The 13612-nt window shown below is 48.9% G+C and overlaps 6 protein-coding genes across 6 annotated transcripts; 3 read left to right on the top strand and 3 right to left on the bottom strand.

Moving 5' to 3' along the window:
- Positions 1-126: 126 nt before the first annotated feature.
- CC77DRAFT_1079433 (hypothetical protein) lies at positions 127-1524 on the top strand (the record flags this gene model as incomplete). The annotated part of the gene is made up of 4 exons (XM_018529301.1): positions 127-612; positions 667-1024; positions 1080-1331; positions 1449-1524. The coding sequence occupies exons 1-4, from the start codon at positions 153-155 to the stop codon at positions 1522-1524; spliced, it is 1146 nt and encodes a 381-aa protein (XP_018380844.1). The 5' UTR covers positions 127-152.
- A 212-nt stretch (positions 1525-1736) lies between these two features.
- CC77DRAFT_1065927 (hypothetical protein) lies at positions 1737-2682 on the bottom strand (the record flags this gene model as incomplete). The annotated part of the gene is made up of 3 exons (XM_018528852.1): positions 1737-2135; positions 2185-2568; positions 2620-2682. The coding sequence occupies 3 exons, from the start codon at positions 2680-2682 to the stop codon at positions 1737-1739; spliced, it is 846 nt and encodes a 281-aa protein (XP_018380845.1).
- Positions 2683-3615: 933 nt separating this feature from the next.
- Positions 3616-4026, top strand: CC77DRAFT_1065929 (hypothetical protein; the record flags this gene model as incomplete). Its single annotated transcript, XM_018528853.1, has 1 exon — positions 3616-4026. One exon carries the CDS (start codon positions 3616-3618, stop codon positions 4024-4026), a length of 411 nt encoding a protein of 136 aa, XP_018380846.1.
- A 702-nt stretch (positions 4027-4728) lies between these two features.
- Positions 4729-7023, bottom strand: CC77DRAFT_1099003 (hypothetical protein; the record flags this gene model as incomplete). The annotated part of the gene is made up of 6 exons (XM_018529979.1): positions 6833-7023; positions 5908-6774; positions 5434-5850; positions 5186-5382; positions 4914-5135; positions 4729-4838 (listed from the first exon to the last, which is right to left on the bottom strand). The coding sequence occupies exons 1-6, from the start codon at positions 6982-6984 to the stop codon at positions 4729-4731; spliced, it is 1965 nt and encodes a 654-aa protein (XP_018380847.1). The 5' UTR covers positions 6985-7023.
- A 155-nt stretch (positions 7024-7178) lies between these two features.
- Positions 7179-8248, top strand: CC77DRAFT_443259 (hydrolase; the record flags this gene model as incomplete). The annotated part of the gene is made up of 1 exon (XM_018531708.1): positions 7179-8248. Exon 1 carries the CDS (start codon positions 7421-7423, stop codon positions 8243-8245), a length of 825 nt encoding a protein of 274 aa, XP_018380848.1. The 5' UTR covers positions 7179-7420.
- A 3852-nt stretch (positions 8249-12100) lies between these two features.
- On the bottom strand, positions 12101-13513 carry CC77DRAFT_946574 (hypothetical protein; the record flags this gene model as incomplete). The annotated part of the gene is made up of 5 exons (XM_018535092.1): positions 12101-12337; positions 12404-12694; positions 12744-12803; positions 12867-13092; positions 13158-13513. 5 exons carry the CDS (start codon positions 13511-13513, stop codon positions 12101-12103), a joined length of 1170 nt encoding a protein of 389 aa, XP_018380849.1.
- Between the last annotated feature and the right edge of the window lie 99 nt (positions 13514-13612).

The raw sequence follows: 13612 nt of genomic DNA on the forward strand, positions 1-13612 counted from the left end.
AGAGGGCAGTGAGCTGGTCAGTGTTGATATACACAGATGCGCCTTAGCGCGCCCGCTGACCGCGACCGACGACGCCGCCTTCACTTAGTCTCCTCACTTCTTCTTCCACCGAAAACTTTCCGATCACAAGCAACACGACAACCGCTAACAACATGCCGCCAAAGGCGAACGAAACGACCGCGAGAGCGCCGGAGCCACTCGTCGACCCTATGACAGCTGAAATTCTCGCCGCAAGCAACGAAGCCAGGACCGCTACCAAAACACTGAAGGAGATGAACCAGAGCGATCCGAGATTCCAGGAACAAAAGGCAAAGGTGGCAGCGGCAATGCAAGCCTTCATAGATCTCGCCACATTTCTCACGACCTTCCAAGCTCTCAAGCGGCCAAGGCGCTCACCGCAGAGCCATGAGGTACAAATGGCACTACTGCCACTGCTAGATCTCCTACAACAATATCGCAACGCCGAGATCGACCTTCTGAAATCACAGTGTATTGATCTGATGCAGAAGGCTGCTAAATCTCTTGTGGAGGCCGGTACCAAGGGCGCTGGTTTCCAGATGGGGAAGTCATGGTTTGCATCCACCAAGGATGACGGAGAAGGCCAAGAGCAGGGTAATCACCACCGTCTTCGCTGCCCCAAAGCCGTATGATAATGTCAGTTTCTAGGCATCCGGGATCGTATCGAGTCTTGCGCCAACGACGATGAGCCAAATAAGGACGCTTTCGCACCGTACGTCGACGAGGAGAAGATCTACAGGGGTGAACGCTCTGACGGAACTACCTTCCACATGAATCATGGCACCTGCAAAGTGGTCACCGATGAGAACGGCAGTTCTATGAGAGCGCAGTACGACAAGAAGACAAGCGGTAGCGAAGGGATGATGAATGTCGAAGAGCACGGCGAGGCCCACGGCCACAGCGACCTCGAAGATGCACACGACTACGGCAATGGTGATGGCGACGGCAAGGCGCGCAGCCAACGACCAGTTCCATCCGCTCATCCCGATAGCGATACCGGTTCACTGTAAGCCCAAGGAGGACAGGGACAGCAAAAAGGTGCTCTCTGCACCTTAGGTTAGCCCGGACTTGAGGGTGGGAGGTTTGTGGCGCGAAAAGGCGAATGCTATGAGTGTAAGGCACAAGAGGATGCAAGACTTGGAAACAGACGTTGTGCCGGTTGTCGCTTCCGGATCGACCCGGGCAATCTTGATGATTTGTACCCAGCGTTTTGCAAAGCATGTGCTGTCGATGTATTCTACCGTTGACCTCAATCTTTTCCGTTCTAGCGACTGCGAATGTGGCGCGAAGAATATCGGACAAGGGCAGGTTCAGTGAGGTGGGTTCAGCGAGGTAGATCTAGTCACGGAACAAAAGTTCGTCCGCGAGTGCCGATATCGATTGCTACAATCAATACACAGTGAATCATACTCTTCTTGAAACTTGAATAGATGTGATGATGCCAGTAATGGACTTGAAAGCACGCCGAACTTGCTGAATACTGAAAGACTAGAAACCAACGCATAAGGCCCATACCATCAGGTTTCCAGTCACCTGCTAGTCTGAAGTAAATCCACTTTTGTTCCGACGCCCAAACCTTCAAAGAAATCAAGACGAAAAACACTTTTCGAGGAGCCTGCCCATGTGTCAGCAGCTCAATGCCATCTCGCAACTGTCAAGACCCCTACGACCACCACAAAACGTCCGCCCGTTCCCTTGTTCACCGTTAAGAACAGTCCCTACTCTGTCTCTTCCTTGCCGTCCTCTTCCATCCGCTTCTTTCTGTTAGGTCGCATTCCTTCAGTTGCAGAAGTCTCCAAGTCAAATCTCCGGCGCAATGCAATTGAGCCATCGGGATAGACATTCAGCCGGTCAGTTGCCTTGGCCTTCCACTCGACAGTTCCATTTTTGCCTTTGTGTGGTTCCTTCCAAATAGCTTTTTTGTAGGCGGGTGAATAAATCTTGTTGCCATCTTTGTAGACATAATCCGGTGTCATGGACGCGAGGAACTCCTCCCTGGTCTCATCTGGTGCGCGCTGCAGGCCAAAACTAGCCTCCTCGTCGTCATCCTCGCCCTGGACGTCACATTCGACAGTTGGGACATCTGCGTCATTGACTTCGGCGTCTGCGTTGAATTTCTGTATGGTCCAGTTAGTCATGTTCGTGTCTCCTTATGGGAAGACATACCTGCTCGGCGAGCAGAGCCTTGAATTGTTGCCTGTGGTATGCACCAGATTTTTTCCATGATTCATCTGATACGACTGCTTCTTCCACAAGCGCATAGTCCTTGACTGGGCCTCGAGATCTGATGACCTTGCCATCTCTACCAAGCTTTTCTTGTACGCCATCACCCATTTCTTTGGCATCGACCGACATGATGCTGCTTGCGTCACTGTCAGAGTCTTGGTCATACTCCGAGGGCACATAGTAATCATCGCCATCATCGTTGTCATGGTCTTCGCTCGTGGCTATCTTTGCTGGCCTCTTGGCTGAGATCTTCCTCTTCTTCTTCGCCGGCTTCCTCGTCGTGGACATGTTAGTCTCGGTAGGTCTGTTCTTGGGCGGTGCAGGCTTGATGTATACGTTAGTAATACACGGTGAATATGGATGATGATGGTATACTTTTGGTCTCCAGTCTGTGAACCGGCGTCCGATGCTGGGATTACCAGCCTTCGGTCTCTTCATACCTTCTAAGGTATGGATTGGGATTTTTGTTGGGTTGATCGTATGTTCGAAGATAATCTGCGCAGTATCAAGGTAGTGGCGTGCTGGAAGAGGAGTGTAAGAAGAGTTGTGAAGTTCGAAAGGCTGATAAAGGTCCACGGTACCAAAAGACCACCTGCGCGGCAAGTGAAGGTGGGAACCGAGAGGTTGCGCTTTCGGAGCTTAACGTTTGCACTGCAATTTGTCAGTGCGTCAGCATGTGAAGGAGGTAGAAATGATGCACTGAATATACCACGCATTGATCCCTCGCATGACATAATTATCGGGAGCAGGGAAAACAGCCACGCGTTAGCATCCTCAAGCAAGCGCATAAACTGAAGAACCAGAAGGAAAACAGCGCTACTATGCCTTACGTTGAAGTCTACATTGACTTTTGAGAGGAACTCTAATAGCGACTAGAAGCATTGTAGGCTTCACGATTCTTAGTATCCATACTATGGCTCTCAACACACGTTGTCGTGGTAGGAAAAGGTTTGTCTTATCGGAAGCTTCATCAGGGTCGTACGGATGGGCCACGGCGAGGAAATAGTTGTCATAGACGATGATTCCCGCTCCGTAATGGGACTTTGCACCAAGGCCGAGGAAGATTCAGAAGTTTCTGTTCTCGCAACGTACAACGATCGACAGAACGTGGCGATGAAGAAGCGGTCAGTCGATCTAAAGCAGGCTACAGCACACTTCATCAGCGCAGTTCGCGATCTCAATGCCAACACGGGATCATCTGGTAAGGCTATGGATTTGCTACGTTGCGCAAACATAGACGAGAACGCCATCGACACAAGGGACTTTACCGAAGCCATGACGACTTAGCTGCTCGAGAGCGGCTTCCAGGAACTGAGAATACTGTCTATGATTGAACCCCTACGCCGAGAGAATGACGTGGATATGGAAGGCATGAGGGTCGTGGAAGGCATGGAGAACATGGAGGACATCGACTATGACACAGCCGAGTTCCACCAGCCAGACGCATCAAATTTGCTGTGTATAGAGGCACAAGACGACAAGACGAAGAAGAATAAGAAGACCAAGGATCCAGAGAAGTCGACCAAGCATCAGTTGTTCTTGGATCGGATTGGCAAGATGAAAGATATCGACGTCTTCACTCCTCGCTGCGAGGCGCTTATAGAACTCTACAAGGACATTCAGAAGAGATACCCTGGGGAGAAGATCATCATCTGGAGTCGTTTCTACAAAGGCCTAGTCATCATCGCTGAAGCCATGCGCCGCGGCTATGAGATCAATGTTCCGATCTTCTCAGGGTTGCTCGACACGGAGCAGCCAGACAACATGCTGTACACATGGTAGGGTCCATACATGTCTACGAAGGTTCCCATGAGATTTTAAGCGAAGGCTAGCGTCACTAGACTCATAGTCGATACATCCTTACATGTCATCTTCTCTAAGCCTTGGTGGAATAGTCTGGATGGTATGCAAGCAGAGCGAAGGGCGTTCCCAATAGGCCATGATAAGATCGTGCACTTCTGGCATTTGACCTGCATCAACATTTTCAGCCTGAAGCTGATCACGGTTCTTCCCGTCGTCTCCCGACAACTCAAAAATGCCTGGATGCTGCCTTATACACAACTTTTTCCCTTTCCTGTTGAAGTAGCCGGTATGTATTTAGAGCCTTCTTTGTCATCTCTTGATAGCTTAAAGGTCTTCGGGTAATTCCAGTTCGCATTTTCGGATTGAGATGTCCAAAGGTCCCATACTAACGTCGTCGCCCGTGCCCATCGAAACTACTGCCCTAATCGGTGTCTTCCTGTCTCAAACCACCAAATTTCAGTATCACGTGCACGACTAGCTCCTTGCTTTCTAAAAATCATGTCTCGTGCCTGGAGCGTATTTGGTAACAAAACCTCTGGATAGGCTGCTCTTTGTCGTTGAATGCCTAGCCCGAGCAAATACGTAGGCTAGCGTCAGTAGTTGTATTATATAATAAGTCGATGATTTCGCACTGCTTGTAGTATCAGAGATGGACATGACTTTGATATACAAACTTGAGCTTCAGCAGTAACTAGGCCTAAGAAAGTCCAGACTCTCGAAATCAAATGCCCACTCAATATCGGTGTCCGTGCTTGACATGTGTGCGCCTCCAGCATCTTGTCCCCGCGGTTCTATGTGTTTTCGGATCAGTCATTACATTCCCATATCTCACGATTGGAGTTGTGGTAGAAGGCAAGCGAACATACCTTCCGAGACTCTAATCATAACTTCAGATCGAAGCTTCTCTCGACAGCTCTCCAACAACTTCACAGCCTGTGAGCAAGCCTGTAGTTGCACTTCATTGTGTCTCAAAGTCTGTAGAGCTTTATGCCAGGAATTCAGATATGGTTCGCAAGACAGATCGATGCCTCCGTTGGCTTTAGGAAGAAAAGCGGCCGCAAGAAGAACGCTAGCAGCGGTGTAGAGAACTGTGTAAATTAGTTTATCACTTGAGAATACATGTCAGAGACTTTCTTACAACATACTGCGTGCCAACTCGAATGATTTGCACGACATGTCTCGGCCTTATAAAGTACGTCGATAGTCTGCTGCGCGGTCAAGATACAGAGACTACGGATCTCTCGAAGAGTGCTAGCACCAAGTGACATAGGGAAGTCAGAACTAGTTCCTTCAAGCAACCATGGTCGAAGGATAAGGAGGCGAACGTAGTGTATCCTTAACACTGGTCAGCTAAACTTTTCTCGTCGATCTTGGCGTTGCACGTACCTGCAATGCAGCACCTGGGCCTGCACATAGAAGGCGTTCCTTGAATGGGCTAATGAATTCTCATGAGTCTCTGATAGCCTCAAGCGATCTGGCATGCTGTTCACTAGATCCTCAAGCCGTGAATCAAGGGACAGAGTGTCGACAAGTCTAGACATAGATTTTCTAGCTTGGTGCCTATGACCATTAGCGTGCTCTTCTTCATCTTCTTCTTGTGGGTTGTGAGACATGGCTAGAACATCATCAAGAATCTCGAATAGGCCAAGAGAGTACACAAATCCTTCGACATAAGAAGGAAGACCTAGCGGCTGGGAGCCTTCGCCTGCATATTGGAGAAACTCGTCATCAATCGCCTTGGGAGGCATTGTCTTCCATGGTCTTGGCAAAGTCGTAGGCCTTCCGAAGGTCGCAGCTGACATCCTTCATTTCTCGTTTAGTAGGTGTCGATGTGAATGACTTTAGAGCTGAACGACTTACTTGTCCAGAATGACGCAACAGAACCAGATCCTGCGCCTCATTTCGCGTTTCAGTTGAGATTCCTTACCGTGAAAAGAGGCGCTCTCTCGAAACAAGCCCAGCCCTATGGCTATACGAGTTCCAGTACCAATCATGTCCCAACAGCGATTGGCATATGCAGTAGAATGCAGATAAATACTCGTGAGTAGAAATAGTTGAACATGCGACTGTGTAGGATTATCGATGGCGTTCGAAGATACGAGATCAAGTGACATCTTGTAGAATGCGTCTGCTCTTGTAACACGATGGTCGAAAGCGAGTTGTTTGTCGTATTGAATGCCGAGGGCAAACACAATGTACAAAATGGCCTGAAAGGTGTTGCTTTCCTCGCTGTTCTTGCGAGTTCCAGCTCTGTATGGCTCGCAAAGATGTTCGTATGCTTGCAGAATAGTCGGCCGATGCAAGAGGGGAAATATGGGGTGAATGTTGTTCCAGAAGCTTTCCATGAGATCAATATCAACGTCTGGTTCTGGAACAAAGCTATTCACTGTTGGTGCATCGCACAATCGCGAAGAGTGATCGGCGTTTCCGCTGTATGGCGACGATATGGTCTCTGGCCGTACTGGTCGTTCGAGTCTATGTGCAGTAGAGCTGACTTGGCTTAGGAAGGAATCTGTTGAAGAATCCGCGTGGGTTGTCTGTCTAATGAAGCCTTCTTCTGGAGATCCATCTATCGCTTCTGTTCGTATAGTGGGAAGCTGATATGAAGCATCCTGTCCTGTATCTTGAGCGCACAGCTGCGTTGCAGGGGTAAGACCGGCCCAACGATCGGTTCGAGAATTCAGTCGTTCCAGCAATCTCAAGCGACGCTCAGTATCGTAAGCTGACCTTGAAAGATCTTAGAGGTTGAAACTGGTAGAACCGCGCATATACGTGGAAGACCTACGATGAGGTTCGGATCGAAGCCTGTTCATATTGACATTGCAAGTGTCTTTCTTGACAGGACCTGCAGAGAGGACGGTCCCCACTACAACGGGTCTTGCGATCTCGACATTGATTACAGGCAAGTAATGTCTTGCGACGCTTGTGAGGCTGCATCGCTATGACAAATTGACACCAGTAACCTGGCAAGCTGAGTATCGAGGATACAGAAGAACAAGACTTGACCGTGCCGGAGACTTTGTGAGCTAGTATGCCAAGCCGCGGAGATCGGGATCGGGATCGGGACCGGAGCAAGGTATTATTGGTCATTCGGCAGTGCTGAGGAACCGCGACGTCACTTACTCCATCAAAGTACCCACGAAAGATTCTACTAAGCTGAGTTGCATCGCGGACATGGATGAATCGCGTTTGGGCCGCTATCGTACCTATCGCGGGCATGCCGGATAACCCGAACCGTAGTCAAACTCCCCGTACATAGCTATATATATATTCATACTTTGTCCACCTCGTTCCACCCACGCACTACAAGAAAAATCCAAAGCTTGCTCACCTTCAGCACAATTTTTTCCAATTCACGACTCACTTTCTGACAATGCCTTTCCTCAACCTTTCAAATGCAAAACTACATTACGATACCTTTGGCAACGGGCCATTGCTACTCTGCATTCCGGGTGCAGATGGCCGTGGAGCTGTTTTCCACGACGCAGCTAGACACCTCTCCCGCAGCTTCACGGTAGTTTGCTACGACCGCCGAGGTTATTCTCAGAGCCAGCACATTGGTGCACAAGACTTCAAGAATCGGCTCTCGACAGATGCGGATGATGCCAGCGCCTTGATCGCCCACCTTTCCACCGAAGCGGTTGCCGTCTTCGGCACGTCCTCCGGTGCCATCGTTGCCACACAGCTCCTGATTCAACACCCGAACCGAGTGCACACTCTTATTGCCCATGAGCCTCCAGCATTTGCGCTACTACCTGAGCAATCGCGTGCTCAAGCCGCTGGCCTCATCGAGTACATCTACAGTATTTACCGTGAGCAGGGCATACAGGCAGCAATGGAGGTCTTCTCTGGCGGCTTGTCTGCAGGCGAAGAAGGCGCAAAGATGAGATTTTGCATGGATCCTACGCGGGGAGATGAGATCCGTGCAAACTCCATGTACTGGTTTGAGTTTGAGTTGCGCCAATACACGTCTGCTTTGCTGGATCTGGAGGACATGAAGGCCAAGAAGACGAAATTTGTGCCGGCGGCCGGGACAACGTCTGGAGATGGGCCTGGCGTTGGGCCGATCACGCTGCTTGCTCAAATGCTTGGCAAGGAGGTAGTGCGGCTTCCTGGAGGTCATATCTCATACATGCTTGAGCCTGAGGCCTTTGCTGATGCCTTAGTAGCTTTGTTAGAGAGTAAGATTCAGGAATAGGACATGTTCGCTACCTAAATATAGCCTCTCGATTGTATTTGTGACCCTATACAAGAGCCTGCCTGGCATCCGGGGCAGATTCGCACCTAGGCGTGTACGTACATAGTCAAATTTGTGATCACGTACGCATAGATACAGATGTGTGCTATATCTTATTGGTTAAGCTAATTACTACTATTAAACCTCATGCTACACTAGAGAGCTAATTTGATCGCGCATAGAGTGTGTTGCTATAATCTGTAGCCTCTACAACTTACAAAGGATATTCTCAAACTCTCTGGGGTCTACTACTCACTTACCTTCTAGCAGCTGCCTTAATATAAACCCTGAAGTCCTAGACAGTCTAGGCAAAGATCCAGATGTTATAAGTTTGCCGTGTCGCCTGCTGTTTCCGGATGACCAACCTTACAAAGTGCGATCTAACAAGCGTAGCGAGTGCATTGCTTCGGCGTGTTGCAATGATATGCCAGAGGGTCTACTCATTGGACTATCCTGAAATACTCTATAGCTAGGCTTCGCAATCTCTAGCCAGACAAATTCTCTACCCATGATCCTAGCCATGACCAAAGTCCACTCGGTTGAATGTTGGATTGATCAAGCGGCAATTCTGACAATGCAGATTCCACGAACTCCCCATAGATCTCGATGCGTACCGAGTGGACATAGCATTGCCAACCTTGGTATCTTGCTTTTGCGAATACCTGAATAGTGTCACCTGGTGACAGGCTCTTGAGCCAACGCTCTCGTGTAGGATCGTTCACATCCCATATGTTTCTATGCCAGCGCCATTGTCCGCTGGCGTGAACATTATACTGGAGTGCAGGTCTGTGTTGCCCATGAAATGGACCCGGTGTCTTTCCTTCAGGAAGTCCGCATTGGACTTCCAGCCAAGAGTGTGAGTTGTACGTGCCACCGATAGTTTCGCTATTGTCACTCCATCCTATTGACTATGAGCGCTGTTGATCAACAAAATATTTTCAAACGACGTACCTTGATCGTGCGAAATCGTATGGAAAACAACTCCTTTTATCGCTGCAAGGTTTTTGGGAATGGCAAGCTCGAAGTAGGGGAGATCGAGGCTGTTCTCATCGACACAAACTTCACCAAAACGACTGCCTGAAACAACACTGAACTGTGACACGAAGAGCGGTGTCACTGGCTCAGAGAGTACCTCTGAGAGCTGACTGAAGAACCTCTCGTGTCTCCAACGCTGTATCCATTGCGAACTGAGATCCCAATAGAGGCCCGGTCGGGCACCACGGCCCAAGAGAGTTGATATATGCCCACTTTGCATGCGCTCTAACGCAAAGTCCAAAGGTCGTTTTGCACAGCTTTGAGCGAGATTTACGTCTGCATCGTGTACGCGGTCAAGAATGTATTGAAGCGAGAAGTCAGAACCCATTTGCACGATGGAGAAAACTCCAGTTTGCAGCTCCATGGGACCCTCGTCCGGTACCTCTTCAAAGAACAGCCTGGTAAGACTGGGACTGATACTGGCCCAGCCGACTGGTGTGAATCCAGTGTTGCATGTCGCAAACCTATCTGCGCCCATCTTCAAGAGCAGAATCACGTTTTCCTGGAACACTGGATCGGTTGCTGTGGCCCAAGTAGCTACATGTAAAGGTGTTGCGCCTGCCTGTGATACCGCATGGATGTTGGCGCCACGTCTTATAAGAATCCGAGGGGTCTTTGTACTACATCTCAAGGCATTGAATAGCGGTGTCTCGAGAACGTCATCAACAAGTTCCGTATTGGCACCATAATTTAACAAGCAATTAGTCATTTGCTCTGAACGACTGTGGGCCGAAGCGTAGTGAAGAGCAGTTTTTCCAGTCCCCCAGTTCTCCCGGTAGATTTGGGTATCCGGATCCGCGTGTCTTTCCAGCAAGAGCGACAGAACCTCATCATGACCATAGTAAGCAGCCATGTGCAGAGCGTATGCTTGATCGCCGTTAATGATAGCTCCCTGATCTAGGAGATATCTGACGGTTTCCAGCTGGCCACAAGTCGATGCAACATGGAGTGCTGTATCTCCTGATTCGTTTACTGATGACCATCCCACCTCTTGGTGGCAGAATTCCTCCTTGAGGAGCCATACAAGCCCAAACCCGGAAGCGACAAAAGAGGGTAACGCGATGGGAGTTGATACAAGTGTGATCCTGAGCTTTTGGATCTCTGAAAGGCCTAAATGTTCCATATTCTCATCCAAGATACTCATCCACAACTCAAAGGTTTGAGATGGTTTACCTTTACTATGGATAACTTCTTTGACCTTGCTTCTGAGTGGCTCGGGTGGACCATCAGATCCAATGGCTTCGCAATGCTGAAGCCAGTACGCCAAGGCATATTCTCCGAATGGTGTGATGTCCGATTGGTGGTCTCCGCTAAGCCTTTGCAAACGTTCTATACATGAATTCAAGACGAAGGCGTTAGCATCTCTTGTTTTGAAGCCTTCCTTTTCCTCAAAATATTCCCGGACGGACAAATGCGCGAACCTGAAGACATTGCTCTCTGTGTCTAACTCGACGAGATTTTGACACATCTCCATGAGCGTATTCGCAGAAACAGGTCTCTTCCACTCCGAGCCCATCTGCAGTGCTTCTAAGAAGTCTTTTGTTTCCAAGTTACGTTTTGCAGCTAATATCAATCTGATTGCATTTTCGGCAAGTACTAGTTCCTTTTCAAGGAGCGTACTCTTCATGAGGTCACATATCCGATGATAAGATTCTTTTAAATCTTCGGGTATCGTAGCCAACTGGTGATGTACGGACTCTGAGTCTCGTGCTTGACAGATCCACGGTATCTGGAGACTAACCCATCGGAACCTGGTAGTGTGAGCTTAGTGTCCCTTGCCACAGCTTGATGTTAAGCTTGATGATACATACATTCCTTGAGCTTTGGCAACAAGCGTTCTCTCTATCGACTCAAGGATTGCTTGTTGTTGGTCCTCGGGGGTGTCGACAAGCAATTGGTACCCCCTTATACTCTTCTTAAGCTCCCGCTTCACAAATTCTCTGATATCTTCGCGATTTTTTTCCACACCGATGCAAACATTCCGGTAGCTGCTCAGTTTTAGAACGATATCTCTATCGTTGCGGCTTGAAACTAAGAGGCGAAGTACGGCGTGGCGGTTGTCGGTAGAATTGCTATCTCGAAGCCGTTCGCTGATATTATCAAAAACCTCGTATAACGTTGGTCTTTCGTCTCTGACCATCTCATCGAGTGCGTCGATCATGATTGTTGTGTTCCGCATCTTGAAAAGCTTGACGAGCAGTGTAATCACTTCCTCGTCTGTGAACATCTGGACTTCGTGCTGGGCTAGCGCGGCGTCTTTCTTCTTCTTTTCGTACAAGGTTCTCACGGGTTCTTTCAAACCACCGTTTTTGTCGAAAGCAAGCTGCCTTAGGAGTGAACAAAGTAACTCCCGTTGCTTGGAACGCTGGGGCTCAGCACTTGACCGCTGGCAGTAGAAGAATGCCAGCTGAGCTTTTGTATCCGTGAGGCGCTTTCGTTCACGCTGAATAGCGAGAGCCACCAGCGAAGTTTTCCCTGACCCAGGGATGCCATGGAGCCATAACACTGTAGAGGTGAGGGGATCGGCACGGTCCCAGGAAATGAATTCATCACTGTCAAACAGCCACTGACCGGATCCAGCAAGGAGGTTCTGGCAAGCAAAATCATGATGAGACTCGTAAGGAATACTTGAGATCCAGTTCGCCATAGAATTATCCCCTTTCGGATGGACAGCAAATTCTACCAGATGGTCAGAGATAACATCCATTAGGATTTGTTCAGGTAGCGACAGATTTCATTCCAAACACAATCCTTGAGTTGGAGGGCTCACTGGAAAAAAGGTCACGTACGGAAACGAGTTGCAACCACACTTGGTGCATCCTGCTCAAACTTTCTAAGTTTGTCCCGCGCACTGGTGTAACCTTGATCGTCCGTGCTGTCAAATTTGACAATCATGGAATGGTCGGCAGTCAAGGGAATCTTCTCCTCAAGATGATCGGGGAGTTGAAGAATAGCTGAGTCCGTATCAACCACTGTGACAAACTCGCCCGTTCTGGCGTAACGTGAGCTTTCGCTATTCTATCGCAAATACATCAGCAATGTTCAAGTAACGTGCTTGAATATGAGTGTATTGGGGTATCATACCAGCTCGACCTGCCTGGTTTGCCCTGTCTCGTAGAAGCTTACTACCTTCCGATCTCGAACAACATTCTTGAAATCAGCTAGCGACTGAGCTAGGATATCAGAACCTTTCTTGATCTGCTCAAGCAGCCCGATCCTTGAGTGGTCTTCCTGTCCTCCAAGCATCTTCTGAATACCGTCGATTGCTATGCCTTTGTGCGGAATTGCAAAGAGAAGCATGCCGTAAGTGGCTCTGTGAACGGCTGATATCGTAAGGTCATCGTCTTCGTTCGTCTGACGCGCTTGATTGAGGCACTGTGTCTTTGTTCAGCTCCACATCTACATTTTCGGGTAGAGCACGTACGTGAGCGAGTATTATGCCACCAAAACTGTGAGCGATGAAGAAGAGTGGTCGCTGTCTTGACTAGGTCAGGGCGCGTATTAGTTTTGTGCTTATACTACACATGCACGTCGAGATACGACTTACTTCTTCTGTATCCCTGACTTTCTTGAGCTCTTCCCTTAAGCCCCTGCTATAGTCTATAATCTTATCGATTCCATGGCTTGACAATTTTGAATTGTAGCCATAGATCATAGTTCGGCAGCAAGGTAAGTCCCTAGAAAGGAAGTCACGAAGCCACATACGCCCGAGGTTCCCCTTTCCCCTCCATGAACCGTATGCATGGCCATCGAGGCCGGTGATAGCGACTATACTAGATGCAATATCTTAGCGGTATGATTCAAGGAAGAATAGCGGTGGTTCCGAGCTGCTACATACTCTGCGGTGACTGGCGTTTCGAGCTTTGGTGTATACAGTTGCGTCATCCCCCTGAAGTGACAGTCGAAGGTGATGTCCGTGTCGCCCATCTCGATTTGCCAGATTTCTGAAGGGTTCGTCACCAGCTCGAGCAGAAATACAGGAACCTTGTCATGAAAGTTCACCAGGGCAACCCTCTTGTTTTCATTGTCGTAGCAAGATGGTACGATAGTCGTGCTAAAGCCAAGCGTTGGCTTCTCATCAGGCAAGAGTTCTTGCTTGATAGTAGCCTCGAGTGTTGTTCTCAGTTCATCGTCGCACTGTGATACTGAGAGTCCTGTGACCCGAAATACAGGCCCCTTCTTTCTAGAGACCATCGAGGCGTACGTTGTGTGATGTATAGTGTTGATTATCGTCAGATGTTCTGAGATGTTCAGCTCGCTAGGAAAGACGTAAGTTCATCTTATGCTGGAAAG

Source organism: Alternaria alternata, assembly GCF_001642055.1.
Source record: "Alternaria alternata strain SRC1lrK2f unplaced genomic scaffold CC77scaffold_25, whole genome shotgun sequence".
In the NCBI taxonomy this organism is placed as follows: domain Eukaryota; kingdom Fungi; phylum Ascomycota; class Dothideomycetes; order Pleosporales; family Pleosporaceae; genus Alternaria; species Alternaria alternata.